The sequence below is a fragment of the Oryza brachyantha genome, chromosome 2, assembly GCF_000231095.2.
Source record: "Oryza brachyantha chromosome 2, ObraRS2, whole genome shotgun sequence".
NCBI lineage: Eukaryota > Viridiplantae > Streptophyta > Magnoliopsida > Poales > Poaceae > Oryza > Oryza brachyantha.
In genome coordinates this window covers 3,115,159-3,134,148 of record NC_023164.2, presented here as the reverse complement: position 1 = coordinate 3,134,148, position 18,990 = coordinate 3,115,159, and the positions used below count along the sequence as shown (strand labels likewise).

Below are 18,990 nucleotides of genomic sequence, written 5' to 3'. Positions count from 1 at the left end.
TATATCTTCAAGGAGCTTGAACAGATGTACCCTGACATCGGTATCTCCTCCAAGGTCATGTCCAGTATGAACACAAGATATACATCTCTAAGGTGGCATGGTGAGCACCAGCCCTTAGGGTTACATTAGGGGGGAGGGATCCGGGGGCTTGACCAAGTCGGGTCACGTGGGTCTAGGCTCCTACCTTGTTCTTAATGCCTCTAAAGAAGGAGGATGTTGAGAGCTACAAGATCTATATCTTTAACGCACTGAAGCAGGTGCACCCTTACATTGGCATTTCCTCCACAAGTGATGTCGATGTCGGGCTCCAGCTCACCGGCATGTCTCTGGGAGGTGGTGGCCTCTGCGGGTGTCTGTATAGCCACATCCACCCCCTAGGATGAGGGGTGCACGACATGTCTTCCTAGACCACCCGACGCTCGTCATTTCATCGAGGTACAAGACGGTGGAGAGGACCCCATGATGATGTGAGTTCGTTAGGACATGTGTCAGTCACCCTTGAGCTTACCTGTCCTGAGACCTTGCTTCACCGTATCCAAGGACCATGAGTTTGTGGAACGGTGGTAGGTAACGATGATATCCCCTCCCAACAGAAGGGACAATGACAAGACTAGATCTAGCTTTTTCGATTAGATAGCTGGCACTGTAGGCTCCGTTTAGGCTATAAAAGTGAAAATCGTCACCATGCAAAGGAGATAGATCCCAAAGAGAAAAAAAAAAACTAATACTTTGTGTTCACAATAGTTCCATGGTCGAAACACATGAGTAGGGTATTACACATTCGAGTAGCATGAACTTGTATACCTTATTGGAATGTATTCTCTCTAAGACTGAACTCATCAAAGTTCAGTCTTCTAATAGCATCTCAACCCTTTTCCAAGTCTTTCCTAAGAATCCGCTCAGGCAACCTTCGGATGTACCTGTGCTGACCTACTCCCTAGCCGAACTTGGAGGGGGGGGGGCTAACACCACCCCGTTGCGGGAGTTGATATCCTCCACATATATAGATAGCAACAAAATAATGAACATGGAGATTTTAATTTTTAGACACCTTTATATGGAAAAAAAGCTGTTTTATTAAGGAAAAAACACCCAAAGTTAAGGATAAGACCATTCTCTACCAGGCAAAGAGGTGATGGTTTGTTTTTTTTTTCATGAAAAATAGGAAGGCTATTTGTGTCGTTAATGGTGTAAACGCTAGTGCTGAAAAAGAAATATGAAAAAAAAGTAACCTCAAAAACTGTTCTAGAATTAATTTTTAAAATTCAAATTTTGCTAGCAGCATATGCATTTTAGGGCAAAAGATAGGGCCCTCGTCGGCTCGTCCTATGCTGTTGGCACATTCCTGGATTTAGGGATGAAAACGGGACGGGAAAATCCCATCCCGACCGGCACCGTATATTGATTTTTCCGCCCGAACACCGTTTTGACAGGAAAAACAGGAAACCGGAAAAAAACAGGAAAAGCCGGCAAAAACGGTAGCGAAAACGGTTGAGGTGTTTTTCCGACCGTTTTCACAGTTCCCGTATTTTCCTGAGATAATTCCTGTGGACATTCCCGTTTTGAACTCTATCATGATCTTATATTCTTATGAGTATGTGTTGATCAACTAATTTATATGATGTTGTATGTTCTCATCGATTGTTTCATGTATTATGCTAGTATCATATCCACACTAATTTGTTGCGTCGAATATTTGAAGTGGTTATATGGTTTGTTTTTCCCGTTTTGAAATATAGATTCCTAATCGTTATCGCCATGTTCCCGATCGAAATGAATCGTTTTCGAAATACCGTGTAACCGATTTCGTTTTCCCGACCGACAGTCCCGCTCCCGTCCCCAAGACAAAAATGCACGAACGAACGTGGTTAGATAGTTTTCCCGACCGTTCCCAACCGTTTTAATCCCTACCTGGATTCTAATTGTTGGGCACTGGAGATCTGATTGCAATGCCATGACCATCACAAGGAACAAACTGTAAGCAACTCTTGCTGTAGCTTGTAGGTATCCATTGAGTTGCTACCAAGTGTTCTTTGGAAAAGCTTCTCCCAGCTGCAACTTTTTTTCAAAAGCTGCTTCTGCCAAACTTCATCTGGAGTGGTGGAATTTCGCAGGGATTTTATATGTTTGAAATAGTTCCTGTAAAAATCCTCGAGAAGCGGCTAATAATGCACACTAGCTCTCTGTTCTTGCCGCACAAGTGCTTGAATCCGTTTTCAGGACACTGATATTTCCTTCACAATCGCAAACCAATTTGCTGCTCTGCAGATCGCGAAGTGATTTAGATATATAGGACAGAAAATGTGGCCAATCACAATTCACATCCACTGGTTAAAAACGGATGGGTAAGAAAATCCGTCAGAGATAGCTCGAATGCTCGAATAAATGTTAAGCCATGTCTTTGAATGCTAAGGCAGCAATTAAACCGAGTATTGTACAAGATATAGTCGATTCAAATTTCTGTTAGCTCCATCTCAGCTTGTTCAATTTGGATCACAGGCCGCTGCAAACCTCCAATCTTGATAAATTTCAGGCCAGGTGCTCAGAACAAGCTGTCATGCCCCCCGCAGAAAAAACATCAATGTTAGTGTGTGGCTTTCTTCTGAACCAAACTACAGTAAAAGACCCGGAAAACATTCACCCAGGAAATGGCGCGTTTTTTTTTTTGGAAGGAATCACAGTGGAGGAGGCCTCCACGGTATATATATCATATATATTAAAATACAAAGTTATAATTACAAGATGGCAGAGTTTTTTTTTGTGAAGGAAATGGCAGAGTTCTCACCGGATTTTAAATTATTCCATCTAATCTTCATCAGCAGCATGCTCAAGAAGATAATTTACAGCAAGTTGCTCGTTCCTGTCACAGGCAAAGAATGCCTCAATGACACGTGCTCTGTCAAATCCCATGGCTTCAAGCTGAAGCATGAAAATAATCCAAAACATTGTGGTTACGTAATTTGATGTACCATGTATTTGTGTAACAAGAGGTAATAAGTGAATAGAGTATGTCGTACATACCCGCCCAATAGCCTCTTGCTCCTCAGGTGTGACATTGATAGCATGAGGCATCTCATCCTGGTCAGGTTGGTCTAAGAAGTCCCTGCATCGTCCGGGAGCAGGCAAGTACAAATTAGATGTACAGCTCCAGTAATGCACAAAAGTACAAGTAGTACTGAGGACAATCCATAAGTCGTTATGATACTGTAGAAGTAGCCCCGAGGAAAATCTATAAAAAAAGAAGTTATGGATGAAGCACCAGAGCACAGAACCAAGAACATGCAGGGGGAATGCAATGTCTAACAGAAAACAGTATGTATAATAGCCTGTAAAATTCCAGAGCCTGAGTTGTTCCCCGTGAAGTTCCTGTAAAATTCAGGTGTTATCGATAGGTTATCCGCTTATCCGTATCCTCAAACATCCGTTGTGGATAAGGTTATCCGTTCAACCTATTCATGTTATGGATAGTTCACCTGTTTAACAGAAAACAGTATGTATAGGGATGGGAATGGTTAGGTTCAATCCGTTTATCCGCTCGAACCTATCCATAATATGCTCCAATGGATTTGAAATGGTGCCCCTAAAATTTAATGGATCATATGGTTCTAACCTTGATAACCTAGGATCTATGAATCAATCCTTTAAAATTTAATGGATCATATGGTTCTAACCTTGATAACCTAGGATCTATGAATCAATCCTTTAAAATTTAATGGATCATATGGTTCTAACCTTGATAACCTAGGATCTATGAATCAATCCTTCTAGTTATTGTACTCATTTTATCCATTTTATTCATACACATTTAGTACATATAAACTTGGACCTAAAACTTTTAAACTCGCGTACACACTACAAAATTTTATCAAATTTGACTAAAATTTGGTGGGATGGTTTATTATGTATAAGAGCAGTTTTGTATAAATTTTGATTCATTTCTACGTGTGGGACGCACATATGTCTCTTCTACTACTCCCTCCGTTTCGCAATGTAAGATTTTCTGCCATTGCCTAGATTCATATGGATGCTAATGAATCTAGATACACATATAAATTATATACATTTATCAATGAATGAATTAAGGCAAGGCTAGAAAGTTTTGCAATATGAAACAGAGGTAGTACTAAATAGATTATCCATTTGGTTATCCATGGATAACCTATCCACACAATGAGCTCAGCATGCATTGACCCTAGTGAACCATAGGTTTATGAATTCAATAAAAAAAAGGTTTAGATTAATTCATATCCTAAGTCCTAACCACTCCCAACCTTGTGTAGGACTACCTTTTTGGTAAAATTCTTTTGTATTTCCATATACCAAGATATATGACATATTTAAAACATAAAAGATAATGAAAAGTTGAAATACTTCCTACTTTCCTAGTATAGTACAGTAGGATTAAGACAACCAAATTAAAACTGTAAATTTGATATATTGGACATTTGGACAAGATCAAATCAGAATCGCAAGCTGTGACAAAGCAAGACAGAGAACATACCAATGATATTTCAAGTTTATAATTGATATTTTTCATTCCACACTAATTAATTATATTAATTATATAACCTATCAAATGAAACCAGAGAATTGAATCAAGCAGACGAACAGTTCATACCCATCAGCACCATCAAAGGGCTCATTTATTAACTGAAGGAACTCATCATGATTCTCCTGAATCAACCTCAAAAGTTGAGGATTCTGCTTGCTAAGTTCCTGGAGCATAGGCTATAACATGAACCAGCAGGAAGATTAGGCGGGTGATGCAAAATAAGACATAGCATGTAAACAACTCGAACAAGACAAAATACCTGCAATATTTGTGGGTTAGTATGAACCATTTCCCGAAGCGCCTGAAACTGCAAATAGTGTTAATATAACAGTGTTAGTTCAACAATTGAAATAACTCAATGATAGCAAACGGAAACTTCGGTCTACCAAAACAATGTGAACATTAAGTCCTGCCTCGAAAAAGGAAAACATGACATGGAAGTTAGACTAAGTTGATAATCACACCATACAGTGTGGTGCTGTGGTGGTCTGTTCTAGCACAACTGATCACAGGGTATCAAATAAAAATAAAAACAATAAACCAGAAACAATTATATGCGGTCAGCATCAGAAGTGTCTGCTCATGCGTACATTGACTCCATTGCTGCTTATGAAAAGCTAAATGGTGCAAGTGGTTAGCTACCTTGACATGGATTGGAGACAGAAGAGATGTGAGTTGGCACAAACCCATCACTATTATACAGCCAAGAAACACCATGTTCAAAAACCACATATTTTCTCAGGAAAATCATAACAAACAAAAAATGAAAATCATAAATGGCAAAACAGACAGAATGACAACCTGTTGGTTATGTCTAAGGAACTCAAGTGTTCCACCACCAGCACCACCTCCATCATTGGGACCCCCCTGCTAAATTTCAATTGTTAAATACATGCTATAACAGATGATGGTAAATAAAAATGCAGCAGCAAATAAACCTGAGGGAACAGATTTAATGGGGAGGTGTTTGGGATTCCAGAAAGACTGGCTTCCCTAGTAGTAGAAGATGGCTCGGTTGTGTTTGCCCCTTGACCACCTGCTGGAACAGCAACCTCCGCTGTAACTGGAATGCCCTAATGTTTGGGAGAAACAAAAATTATCTATTAGCATTAGAAAATTGGATATGAGTTCAACATTTACGGGGGAACAGAACATACAGAATATAGATATTCAACGGCACGTTCTGGGTTGTTATAAGCCGCACGTAGAGCCCTTTTGACTTTATCCCTGTCCCAGCTGCCACCACCCATCTCCATCAGCTGGTTAATTGTAGTATCAAGGCTGCTTCCCGACAATAGATTTGATGCTGCTTGACCATATGCATTTGAAGGGTCACTAAAAAATATGCAAATATATAAGTTTTAGCAAGCATTTAAAGCATATCTAATTACAAAGTAAATGGTGGACCCAATATTCATAAGAACACTTCAGATCTATCTCCCATAGTGAAATCCCCAAAAAAGACATAATACAAATGATAGCAGGCAGAAAGCTTACTCTGCAGGTGGCCTTTCCAGCTGTGGTGTTGTTGAAGGTGCAGCTCTGCAGGAACATCAAACATCCAGCTAATGAGTAATACCTTACATAAATGGGGAAGAGGCAAAGAAGGAAGTCAACAATGCACTCACGGGGGTTGAGTAGCTTGTTGTGGAGCATCTGGAGGAGGTGCTTGCCTGGTCGAAGGAGTGCTCGAAGCCTATAACCGATCATGCAGTCAGCAAATAAAAAAAATGTGTATCGACACAAGAGGAATAGTATTACCAGTGCAGTTAAAGCTCCACTGGAACCAGAAGCTTTACTCTGCAGATAATCAGAGATCAAGTAAATAATTACGTCTTCCAAAGAGACAGAAGAAGAGAAAATGCTGGATAAAATGATTATAAATAACGATAGCAGTAAATCCAGTAGAGATAAAACAGCTGACAAGTCATGTTAAGCAAAGAAAAAAAAGCATAAAAACAAGTCATGTGCCAACTAAGTTTGGTACTCTGACGTACAAGAAACAATGTGTAGTATAGCACTATAGCTGCTACCTAGGAAAGAGGACTATTAATCATGTTCCTTATAAGCTCACGTCAGATTATCATCAAACCACCATGCATTAAATGAGGCCAAAATACTATTCCAAGCATATTCATCATCAATGAATATCCGCAAAACAATTACACCTCGCAAGGTAGAGCCTCATGTTTTCATTTATGCTTATACTTACAAGCCAAAATTTGAGTCTTATAACTTAAATTTGGAGTTGATTTTGAGGTTTTCCCATCTTAGTTTATTTTCAGCCTTTGTTTTATATCCCTACGAACATATATATAAAAGTTTTATCCATAAATTATTTTTGAATCGTCAATAACCCATTTTGCTCATGCTTACTGTTTAGCTATTTATGCAATTTATATGGGTAAGATAATCATCATGTTTTCCTTAATAGATCAGTTTCTGTATTATTTATACCCAACATCCGGTCAGCAAAGAATTAAATGAAGCATGCTACATAACAGCATCAGTTCCAATCATACACAGCACATGAACGACCTACCTTACTCAGCATGACAACTAGAAACCCATCTTCACTGACTTTGTTCTCTTCCAATGTACTTTCATCTTTCAAAACCTTGCCATTGTGAATCAGAAGTTGTTGACCCCATGGGTAACTATCCTTTCCTTGTATCTCTTCGATGTTCTTCTTGACAGCCATAATCTGATCCGTAGCGAGGAGACAGCGGGAACATGAAAATGTTATATATGATAGGCAAAAACATTAGTGTTATAATTTAATAATTATAAAAGATATAACAGACAAGACAAAAATGTCTAAACACCTTTCGTAACGAAATACTGATTTGGCAAGAAATATTGCCTCGCAGTGAAATCAACAATCTGTATCCTATCCAGTAATCAGCCAGAATAATTACAATTGAAAATTAAAATGCACATTTAAACTCAATCTTGTCCTTTCGGATAGTAACTGATCAGTTACCACCGCCCAACAAAATTTGTTTAACGATAGTATCCCTGTATCCCTCATGGGAAAGGTACCTAGGGGCTAGGAGTGAGCAGCAGTATAAATCTACGCGTTTCAAAGCAGATAATGGATGCAGCTTAATCTAGACATTTTCGCTCAAACTCCCGCTAAGTAGGACTCAGTGGCTTCCTCGCAGTACATTCGCTGAAATGCTACCAAATTCGACTAACGAAAGCGACCCGGAGATGGGGCGAAACGGGGGAGCGCGGGCGGGGATTCTCACAGTGTCGTGCGGCTGCACCCGGATCTCGAAGTGGGTGCCCTTGAGGGTCTTCACGGTCAGCTTCATGGCGTCGGAGTTGTCGGGGAGAACCCAGGCGCAGGCGCGCGACGCCCCCTCTCTCCCTCCCGCCGGTCGCGCTAGGGTTTTAGGCCGCCCGGCTCGCTAGCCCTGGGATCATGCAAGCAGGGGCAGCGACGACAACGATCCTACCACGAGGGGCGGCGGCGGCGGCAGCGGCGGAGGAGGCCGGCGGCTAGGGCTGGGAAGGCGGCGGTGGCGGCGGCGGCGGCGGAGTGTTTTTGGTGGTGCCACGGTTGAAGACGCTCTCTCCGGCTCCGGCCCTACTGCTCTCTGCACGCAATGGTTTCATGGGCCGGATTGGGTGGGCCGGCCCATCATGGTTTTTCTATGGGTCTGTGTGCTCGGCCCAAATTGTAAAAAAAACTGAATTGTTAGTTCGGGTTAGGTTCCATATATAGAAACGTGCCACCCGTTTACCTCGTGCTTAAAACAACGTGTCGCATATTCCTTATTTAGAAAATGTTTTTTTTTACCTCCGCTTTATTTTTAGCCCACTCAACACATACCAACAAAAGGATATAAAAAAACTTTTAGCAAATTCTAATGCATTTGTCCATCACTTTTATAACCCCCAATAAACTTATCTCTCGCTTTAAGAAGCAGCAATATATTTGTTCTATACTCGCAAAAAATATAGTCTCTTAAGACAAGTAGCTAGTCAAAAGTTAAAATTATTTTAGGACGTTAGAAGTATAGTTTATTTGTGTATTTGCTTTGATCCCAAAAAAACATCGTTTTGCAAATCAACACAGTTTTATGTACAACATTCGCAATTAATCATTCCTTTCGTAAAAGACTTTATTTTTAGGTATGCTAATCTCTATTGCAATGAATGTACAGAATGCAACAGTACTATTTTATTTTGTTTCATTTTATATGTTACTTTGAATTTTTTAAATCAAATTTCTTTAAGTTTAACTAAAAATATAGAAAAACTATTTAAATATCCATGTTCATCAGTTAATTTTATTAAATCTGCAATTAAATATATTTTATAATATTTTTGTGTTGGAAATATTGCTATATTTTTTTTTGTAAAGTTTGTAAAAACTAAAGAATTTTGACTTATAATAAAACCCAATTGACTTGTAATACAAAATGAAGGAAGAATTATATATTTAATATACACTAGAACTTAAAATTCTCAACACTACTATAAAAGTGTTTTACATAACAAGTCTGCAGGTTCTTTATAAGTAATGAAACTGTATCGAGCTTCTCTAACATATCTACACATATAAGTTATCATAATGCCCAATAATTCTCTCTTGGTTTCTTCATATTTCCTCTGTGTAGTTGACTTTTAAATCTACATTTAAATATTTATCTTATTTTAATAAACTTGCATAACTATTAATTATTTTGTGTAATTCATAAGTATACTTTAACCACGACTTTTAATTGTGTATGTTTGCACAAAACTTGTAATTTTTATATATACCAAATGATTAAGCTTAGATTTTAAAATTAATGATAATAAATAAAAAACTTAAATGGAGTATTTTTTTAAGTAGGACCAATGTGCCATGTGATTCAGCAGGGCGACCGAGACAGATCGATCGATTGCATGGACACGTACGTCCACTTACACCACTGTTGTGGAGCTCAGCAAGGTCTTAATCGAGCAACAATAATAATTAACCAAGCAGTCAATCAACAAAAGCAAAGTTGCTTACTATTGAGCTTTTCTTAATATGTTTGTTTACTTTTGGATCAGGGACAACTTTGCTTCTTCATTATAAATTTTTATTAGGCCTCTACCATGCATATATTAAACATATAATGCGGCCGTCAAAACTACAGAAGAACCATAGCTATATATGTCTATCCGATCACCGCATACATATTATTTGTGGAAGAACCTCTCAAGGATATACATGTAATATTTATCATTTTGTACAAGACTAAAGTCAAACTTTTAAGACTATGACTATAAATAAATTTTAAAATTTTTACGTTAGAGGCATATAGGCTATGTGTATAGATTAATTTTATAAAATACTTTGGTAAAATCATATACTCTCTCCATACTTTAATAGATAGCATTGTTAAACTTTTATCATATTTTTTTATCATTCATCTTATAAGTTTTTTTTATACAAATAGAAAAAAGTTATAATTAAAATATATATAGCAATACATTCAATTACAAGAAAAAATAAATAGTGTCATATAAGGTTTTTTAATAAGGCTAACAACCAAACGTGTAAAAAAATTAACGATGTCATCTGTTAAATTACGAAGAGAGTATTTAACGATAATTTTATATATATATATATATATATATATATATATATATATATATATTGTAATAGAAAATAATAGTTATGATTATTTTTTGAGACTGTGTTATTGTCCTAAACAAACCAGAGGGATATTTGTGCAATATTATCCAACCATTCTTTTCATTTCCAAATGGCAATGTCATGCTGCCCCTGACGTCCATCCACTCGTACGTGTCCACTTCCCTTGCCGCCCCCCTCCTAAACTTTAATGGTCAGCCATGTGTCCAAACAGCAATCTTAACTAGTCGGCTCTTGCCATTCTGACAGTCACCGACCTACATATAGTTTGATAATTTTTTGCCAAAACACATATCGACCATTATTATTATTATTATTATTATTATTATTATTATTATTATTATTATTATTATTATTATTATTATTATTATTATTATTATCCTCAGATGGATGGAGAGACAAAACTTTAGATAATAATCTCTCCCTTTCAAAATACAAGCATTTGGAGTAAACTTTGCTAACTTGAACATTTCGACGTGCTAATTAGCTTGAACCCTAATTGTGGAACAAGGACATAATTAATCCATCGGGGCGCGGCCGCCCACCACCATGCTCCGTCGCTGGTAGAGAGAAAAACACGAAAAAAAAACAGATCATAAATAATAAATTGAATAGCTGAAAATTAAAAATGACCAGAGAATAAAATCATCTCTGCGTTCAGGTAACATATATGTACAAAATCTTGCTATGTGTACCAACTAACAATAACTTCAATAGAACTTTGTACATTTACTTTCAATATTATTACACCTATGTATAATGTATCAACATCAAATTTATTATATTTTATCTGCTATAATAAAGTCTGACAAATTTAAGTAATAAAATGTTAGAATTATATTTTATTCTGCTCCCTAAGCATAATGAAATTGAAGTTAATACCTTGTACTACTATTGAAAGTGCATGTGCATGTACATTTCTTCTTGAATTGTTGGTGTTGTTTGTTGCTATTGACATACTCCATCCCATTACCGTTTTGGACAAGGTTACAGTTAAGCAATTACAAATCAATAAATTTTAGAATATTTAGGTTGAAGATAATATACCATGATACATAGATTAGGCTTAGAAAATACTAATAAAATTAAGCAAAAATACGAATTAACTCCTAAATTATCGTGGTCGGCCGAATTACCCCATAAACCCGAATAACAGACATCTTTAATCCTGAATTTTCAATACTGGACAAATTACCCCTTCGACCCAATTCAAAATAGTTTTGTCATACGTGATGTACAGTCAGTATTTTATTGCCAAGAGTTGATTACTTGTTTGGTCCCGAATCGTTCTCCACACCAAAAAAATTGGAGTGACAGAGACCCGGGAAAAGCATGAATTGACATTGGACAGCAGAAAACGTCTTCTTGCTAATGAAAGGCTCAACAGTATTTGGAACAAGGGCATGAAAGTAAGCAGAGATAGAGATACTACACATCGCTGCACACAGTAATAACATCTCCGAACGTCCAAGTGTTTTGAGATTAACCGGTTGTGTCGTCTTCACAGTCCATGTCACTGTTACGGACACTAATTCATTAATAATACAAGTATTCTCCCTCTGTTCCAGATTACAAGAGATTTTAACTTTCGATTTGTAATGTTTGATTACTCGTCTTACTAAAAAATTGAAAGTATTATTTATTTTATTTATTATATTTTTATTATTAGAAGTAGTTTAAGTATTACTTAAAAAATTTTATATTCACACTAAATCTTTGGAATGGTCAAAATTTATAAGTGAATAGTTAAAATCCTATGTGGAATATTATGTGAGGTAGTATATTGCAACATGTTTCATTGGTTTCCCAACATACTCACGCGGATAACAAGCACAGGAAAGAAAGAAACGCGTCGTGTACCTGTGAACACGGATCCATCGGCTTCGATTCGCGCTCTCGTGCGCAGGCGGAGTTTAAAAAAAATGGCGGGCAACGGCACCACGTGTTCCACACCGCGACGGCGACGGCGACCTCCCCCTCCACACCTCCGCCTTTATATACCATCCACCACCACGGCCGGCAACCACACACACCTCACCGTCGCCGGCCGGTGCAAGCAAGCAAGCAGCACTCACACAGTCTCATCGATCACTCTCTAGCTCGAGCTCTAGGTCTAGCTCCGGTCGCCGGCGATGACGGTGGCGGCGGCGGGGGGCGGCGGCGGGCGGAGGTACGCGCTGCTGCTGGCGCTGAAGGACTCGGAGTACGCCAGGAAGGTGTACGGCGGGTACGGCAACGTCTTCATGGCCGCGCTCGGCGGCGGCGGCGAGAGGTGGGACTGCTTCCGCGTGGTCGACGGCGAGTTCCCGGCGGCGGAGGAGCTGGGCCTGTACGATGGGTTCGTGGTGAGCGGCAGCCCGCACGACGCGTACGGCGACGACCGCTGGATCCTCCGCCTCTGCTCCCTCCTCCGGACGCTCCACGCCATGAACAAGCGCCTCCTCGGCATCTGCTTCGGCCACCAGGTACGCACTACTCCTGCACTAATTTTATTACACAAAAACTACGCAATGAGGCGGAAGTCTTTTTCACCGGCTCCAACGGTGCCCCTCCACGTCCGTATCGTCAACGGTGGATCTAGGATCCGAAGGTTGGAGAGACTGATTAACTTCTTTCACCTTCAACCCCCTCTTCTTCCCTCTCCCCTCCTCTCTATTCCACAGGGAATCCACTGACACTCTTGCCCGCACTCACTCGTATCTAGCGTGGTGCCCTGCGGTGATAATACCATATGATATCATATAGTCTATAATTGGTATTATCTAGTTTACAACTTATCCTGCTTCGATGGCATTCCGGCTAGCCTGATTTAATTAACTTTACCCTAGCCTCAATTTTCTTGCTCTATCAACAAACTGCAAACAAAATAATGTCTCAATAATCATTCCCTCGTTTTCATTTTCTTTTTCGATTACACGGAAGATACAGATATATATGTTTTTATATGTTTTGAAAGGTTAATGTTGATGGATTGCGAGTTAAGTAATTTCTTGTGTATGATTATTAGGTATTGTGCCGAGCATTGGGTGGTAGGGTGGGAAAGGCACGTGGTGGATGGGACATTGGGGTGAAGAAGGTGACCTTTGTGCCTGGACTCCAGCTGTTTGGGGATCTAGAGGAACTTCCTCAGAGTGCCTCCATTATCGAAGTTCACCAGGATGAGGTGAGAAGGTGTTTTCTTAATCATTTTTTAAGAAAAAAAAGTTAGACCGTAATTTATTGCGCAATGCTACATATAAAATATTGCCTCCCTCCCGTAATAACTTTATTTTTTAGTTTTTTATGCAATGTTTTGACTCTTCGTCTTATTTAAAATTTTTTTGCGATTAAATTTTTATTGTTACTAGATGATAAAATATTAATAGTAAATTATGTGTGACTATTTTTTTTAAGTTTTTAACGAATTTTTCAAATAAGACGAATGATCAAACGTTAGACACGGAAAAACGAAAAATAAAGTTATTATGGGATGGAGGTAGTATGATACACACACTTTTTTTTCACACAATAGTTAAATTTATTATAAAATACAATTGTATATATGTCATTCTGTCATACGTATCAAACAAATTCTAATCATCTTCTCTCCTTCTGATTAATGCGATAATTTTGTCTTCCAAAAAGCAACTGTGTCGGCGTGTTTACACTCTCTATATATTTTAGTGGCATAAAAAAAACTATTACAGTTCATAATATATACCCGGCCGTGTTGGCATTATTCTACGGCCATTTGCGCATGTTTTAAAACACTATTTCTACGACCATTTGGGTTTAATTTGGGAGATGCTGATTTGGGCATCACTCCTATCTTGCAACTTGGCACCTAAAATCTGTACTCCTTTGGATGAATTAATCATGCATTTGTACACTAATCAGTGTGTACTGTTACTTCCCTTTCTTGGCCAAGTAGCAGAACAATTTAAAAACAAGTGTCAATAGTACATTTCTCTAATAAAATATTTACACACTACATACATACATGCATGCATGGCAGCTGTGTCAGCCTTAATCAATCAGCCAGTTGACCTAGCTAAAAACAAGAGTGTTAAATTAAGTGTGGTTAATTAACTAACAAGTGAGTTAATGATGTAGGTTTGGGAGGTGCCACCGAGGGGTAGGGTGTTGGCCTACTCGGAGAAGACGAGAGTGGAGATGTTCGGCGTGGGAGACCATGTGCTGGGCATCCAGGGCCACCCGGAGTACACCACCGACATCCTCCACAGCCTCATCCACCGTCTTGTCAATGACCACACCATCACGGTAATTAAGGCCCTATCTAGTTCCTAAAAAAAATTTCGTCCAAAAACATCACATCGAATTTTTAGACACCTAATAGAGCATTAAATAGAGATGAAACGGAAAACAGTTATGTGGAAAATTGTAAGACGAATCATTTGAGCCTGATTAGTCGATTATTAGCCATAAGTGCTATAGTAACCCACATACGCTAGTGGTGGATTAATTAGGCTCAAAAATTCGTCTCGCGGTTTCTAGCCGGGCCGTGAAATTCGTTTTTACATTTGTGTCCGAAAATCCCTTTCAACATCCGGTTAAACTTCTGATATGACACATAAAAATTTTTATTTCACCAGCTAAACACCCTGAAGCATCTCCTACCTGTAGTACAAAGCCATGATCACTCTCTCATGGCAATGGTTAATTCTCTACAGAGTTTGGACTTATATATAGCCTACTTTTTTGTTTCTAGTTATGCTTAATTATAAGCCTAAATTAAAATTTTTTGATATTTGATTTAATGTTAATTTTGGGGTTTTATTATAAATTATTTTTCAGCCTTACCTTGCATGACATGAAAATTAGGGCAAAATTTTAAATATGCATCATGGAACACATATTTGAAATAATCAAAGACATCAGAGTCTTCTTTTAGAGCTATCATAGACATACACAAACGCTGTACCTAATGAAAAATCAGTTTTTGGATTCGGCCAAATGTTCACTGGCATGCAACTCTAGCAAAATACTACCAATATAAATACGTACATAGCTAAAATTCTTTATATTATGGAACATAGATACTACATAAACTATATACTACCTCCATTCCTAAATGTTTGACACCGTTGACTTTTTGACACATGTTTTACTATACGTTTTATTCAAATTCTTTTATAAAATATGTAAAGTTAAATATATGCATAAAATTATATTTAACAATAAATGAAATGATATAAAGATGATTAATAATTATGTAATTTTTTTAATAAGATGAATAGTTAAACGTGTATAAAAAAGTTAATGATGTAAAATATATCAAAGATTTATTTTTCTTCGTGTTAATTTGGTTTGTGTGGGTTATGCAGAGAAGCATAGGCGAGGAGGCCCAGCGAACGACGGAGGGCGGCGAGCCGGACCGTGAGTTTTGGACGTCGTTGTGCAAGGGATTTTTGAGGGGACCGTCGACGCCCGCCATTGCTACGCCTACCGTCGAGATCGACGTGCCTTCGCCGGAGATGACCATGAGCTATAGCCATGTCGCCGGCGGCCACTTCGCCGCCGCCGCCACTGTCGCCTTGTAGCAACTGTATATCTCGCTTGCCCAAGAGATATCATTATTAATATATATATATATATATATATATATATATATATATATATATATATATATTGTAGCTATATATGCAGTTTAATTTGCACCGTTGTTGTATGTATGTATAGTTATTGGCGAAGAAGAATCACATGTGAGCAACAGGCCGGAGGGACAGCTGGCAACCATTGCATGCAGCTCGAATTAAGAGAGGCTGCAACATTATCCTCTCTTTGTGACAACTCGCATGAGATCGATCTCCTAATAACATTCTCAATCCAATGACTAGGACGATGTACATAGCATTAAATAAGTTGTCATCTAGAATAAAAATTAATGTGGCAGGTGAATAAATGAGGAAAGAGAATGAAATCATGTCTTGCACAACATTTAAGATATTATGTGAGATAAGTAGCATTAAATTTAAGTGTGGAATGATGGTGTTTGCATTGGAAGAGTAGTGTCTAGTGCTAGTTTCTTGATGATGGAAAGTTTATAGAAATCATATCTAGCGTTATGAGTTAAAGAATGCCCTAAAGAGTTTGAGCTTGAGAGATGATAATTTGTGTGTGGACGATGTGGGCAGAGATGAGCTAGATAGAGATATGAGGCCTCAAGAGGAGCCTATCAATTGAAATCCTCATCCTATGTTATCTGTGTCTGAAAAGCCTGTAGCAAGATTTTTTTTGACCATTCTAAAAAAGAAGATATATTTTTTGGAATATCATAAGGTGATAATTTGCTGATGTTTTGTCCAATTTTCCATGTCGGAAATTGGTGGTTGGTTTTGGTTGAATCAAGTTGTATTTTTTTTTGGTGTGATAGCACTTTTTCATGGCAGTGTGATGCCATGCATATATGTATTTTTGGGACACAAATATTAGTTAATATGCTTTTGCTATGTATATTGTTATAAATCTTTTTTGCATAACAAAAATGGTTTCCATCTTTAGCTTATATATGGTGACAGGGACACAACCAGGGACAGATTTGTCGTGGGGCGGGCCATGTGAGCTTCCATTAAGTCTCTATTAAAATTTTATATTAAAGATCAATATAAACGGTGGCTAGAGCTATATCTAATTTATTTAGATTCCTCTGGTATTGCTTGATCTTTCACTGGACACAATGCTACAAATCTTTCATGTCGAAATCGAGTTGTTTTAAGGTGTAGAGGTAAGAGAGCAACTTTCGATCTTATCCGTCAAATATTAGTGATTTATTATATTGAATAAAAATAATGGGTTCCTTCTATCTATACATCATAGCCAAAACAGAAAGCACAGTTGGGCATAATTATCTCACCTAAAATTAATCTGCATGCAACTAACCTACCAAATAGCAAACATCCATTAGAAAATGGGTCCTACATGTCAATGGAATAAGTGAATATGTTGATTTCAGATATTTGATTCAAAAGTTGATTTTTTTCAAATGGAAAATATTCAAATTAAATAAAAGTACAATTTCTACGCTTCTGATGAAAAACACATGCATTTTGAACCTCAAAATACTGTCATGATAAACACAAATTCAAATACCAGTAAAAATTCAAAATTATTAAAAATTGCACTACATGTAATCAAATGATTTTCAATTTCAGTGTGCGGCTGCAATATAATTCAAAATGAATAAAACTTTACCTGAATAAATTTTATTATGTATGAATTATCATTCATTATGAAAAGATAAGAAAACTTTACCACGTTCCTCATTACAATTGACTAATTATCATTAAATGAATTAAGTGACAATTAATAATTGACTCTTGCCACCTATAAGGTAAGAGGGGACAGTGACCCTTGATCAAATCACAATGGATGGTTCACAGAAATTTTGGTGCACCTATTTTCCGTCGAAATCAGATTAGATCCACTATTAAAGATATTTTGCTAGATTTGAAATTTGAATTCTACCAACCAAAAACACTAACAAATAATTGCTGCCAGATCGTGTGGTTCTAGCACGGTTGTCGTGTGCCAATCGTTTGCCCAGCAGAATGAGAGCGATTGCGGTGCGATGGACATTGTACTTTATTCGTTTATAGCTTTTGGCCAACTTGGCCACACGTGTCACATTGCACCCACTCTTTTGGAGTTATTGGAGCTGACATGACATTGATTATTGGAGCCAAATAATATGATTTACTCAAACACACATGCGCATACAAAATTGTAAAATTATGTATGCTAGTTGATCGATTGAAGTGGATGGTTTTGGTTCAAGTTTCTGATAATTAGTTTAATGTGTAGTTTTCAAAAAATAAATAGTTAAATGTGTAAGTTAATTAATTTGGTCAAGCCTAACCAGTAACCAACAACATACATTGTCATATGTCAGACTCCATCCACAAGTTTCAATCTTGATGCTATAAATATTATGCTCGTGCAGTTGTAACATCAGTAAGAATATAGATGTAAGTAACTAATAATTGACCTCTACCTTTTTAAACATGTGTTAGAAACATATCCGTGGTTATGTGTGTGACGTCCGTATACGTGTCGTGTCGATTTGAAAAAAAATAACTAATTATTATGCCGACAAAACCCTAACATGCATGCCCATCCAAAATTATTTAAACCAAATTTGACTTTATAGGACAGTGACTACCATGGCTAGACATGCATAGTTAATTTTGCATTAGGGGTAGGAGTGATGATACACGAGGAGATTGAAAAAAACACATGTAGCCAATCTCCCTACTTTAGACCAGAAGAAAGGAAATCAAGCCATTTATACTTCATCAGATCAAAGGTTTTTAACTAGTTTCTCCTTACAGAGAAAAAGATGTACTAGTACCCCAAAAAAATTATATGACTATTTTTTTCAACCAACATGGACATAGTAGTAGTAACCAGTCTTGAAAAAAGAGGTCATTTCTGCACTTGAGAATGCCCTATGTACTTACATTTAGAGAAGAGATGACTTAGAGTTGATTACTAGTACTATTTTGGTCCCAAATCGTTCTCCACAACAAAAAAATTGGAGTGACAGAGACCCGGGAAAAGCATGAATTGACATTGGACAGCAGAAAACGTCTTCTTGCTAATGAAAGGCTGAACAGTATTTGGAACAAGGGCATGATAACAAGCAGAGATAGAGATAATACACATCGCTGCACACAGTAATAACATCTCCGAACGTCCAAGTGTTTTGAGATTAACCGGTCGTGCCGTCTTCACAGTCACTGTCACTGTCACTGTCACTGTCACTGACACTTCCTTCTCAGTTAATCCATCCATCGGTCACTGTATT

General features: G+C 37.8%; 2 protein-coding genes across 4 annotated transcripts; one reads left to right on the top strand and one right to left on the bottom strand.

Moving 5' to 3' along the window:
* Positions 1–2,230: 2,230 nt before the first annotated feature.
* Positions 2,231–8,127, bottom strand: LOC102711127 (ubiquitin receptor RAD23b). Of its 2 annotated transcripts, none has more exons than XM_006646903.3 (13): positions 7,804–8,127; positions 7,095–7,256; positions 6,314–6,352; positions 6,181–6,248; positions 6,050–6,094; positions 5,710–5,887; positions 5,491–5,625; positions 5,354–5,422; positions 4,812–4,859; positions 4,619–4,728; positions 3,022–3,103; positions 2,786–2,919; positions 2,231–2,552 (listed from the first exon to the last, which is right to left on the bottom strand). In XM_006646903.3, exons 1-12 carry the CDS (start codon positions 7,867–7,869, stop codon positions 2,806–2,808), a joined length of 1,116 nt encoding a protein of 371 aa, XP_006646966.2. In that variant the 5' UTR covers positions 7,870–8,127; the 3' UTR covers positions 2,231–2,552; positions 2,786–2,805. The 2 variants fall into 2 exon arrangements, with proteins under 2 accessions (XP_006646966.2, XP_006646967.2); XM_006646904.3 differs by having other exon boundaries at positions 5,354–5,419; positions 7,804–8,125.
* A 4,046-nt stretch (positions 8,128–12,173) lies between these two features.
* LOC102702165 (gamma-glutamyl peptidase 5-like) lies at positions 12,174–16,602 on the top strand. Of its 2 annotated transcripts, XM_040520910.1 has the most exons (5): positions 12,185–12,652; positions 13,195–13,350; positions 14,280–14,447; positions 15,512–15,732; positions 15,867–16,602. In XM_040520910.1, exons 1-4 carry the CDS (start codon positions 12,320–12,322, stop codon positions 15,725–15,727), a joined length of 873 nt encoding a protein of 290 aa, XP_040376844.1. In that variant the 5' UTR covers positions 12,185–12,319; the 3' UTR covers positions 15,728–15,732; positions 15,867–16,602. The 2 variants fall into 2 exon arrangements, with proteins under 2 accessions (XP_040376845.1, XP_040376844.1); XM_040520911.1 differs by lacking the exon at positions 14,280–14,447 and having other exon boundaries at positions 12,174–12,652.
* Positions 16,603–18,990: the final 2,388 nt, after the last annotated feature.

Bases quoted from the DNA above. Each gene is read 5' to 3' on its own strand.
- LOC102711127 (XM_006646903.3), bottom strand. From the start codon at position 7,869: ATGAAGCTGACCGTGAAGACCCTCAAGGGCACCCACTTCGAGATCCGG. The intron at 7,257-7,803 runs GTGAGAATCCCC...GCTACGGATCAG, and splicing joins GGGTGCAGCCGCACGACACT to ATTATGGCTGTCAAGAAGAA. The intron at 3,104-4,618 runs GTATGAACTGTT...CGGACGATGCAG, and splicing joins CCCTTTGATGGTGCTGATGG to GGACTTCTTAGACCAACCTG.
- LOC102702165 (XM_040520910.1), top strand. From the start codon at position 12,320: ATGACGGTGGCGGCGGCGGGGGGCGGCGGCGGGCGGAGGTACGCGCTG. The intron at 12,653-13,194 runs GTACGCACTACT...TATGATTATTAG, and splicing joins GCATCTGCTTCGGCCACCAG to GTATTGTGCCGAGCATTGGG. The intron at 13,351-14,279 runs GTGAGAAGGTGT...TTAATGATGTAG, and splicing joins TCGAAGTTCACCAGGATGAG to GTTTGGGAGGTGCCACCGAG.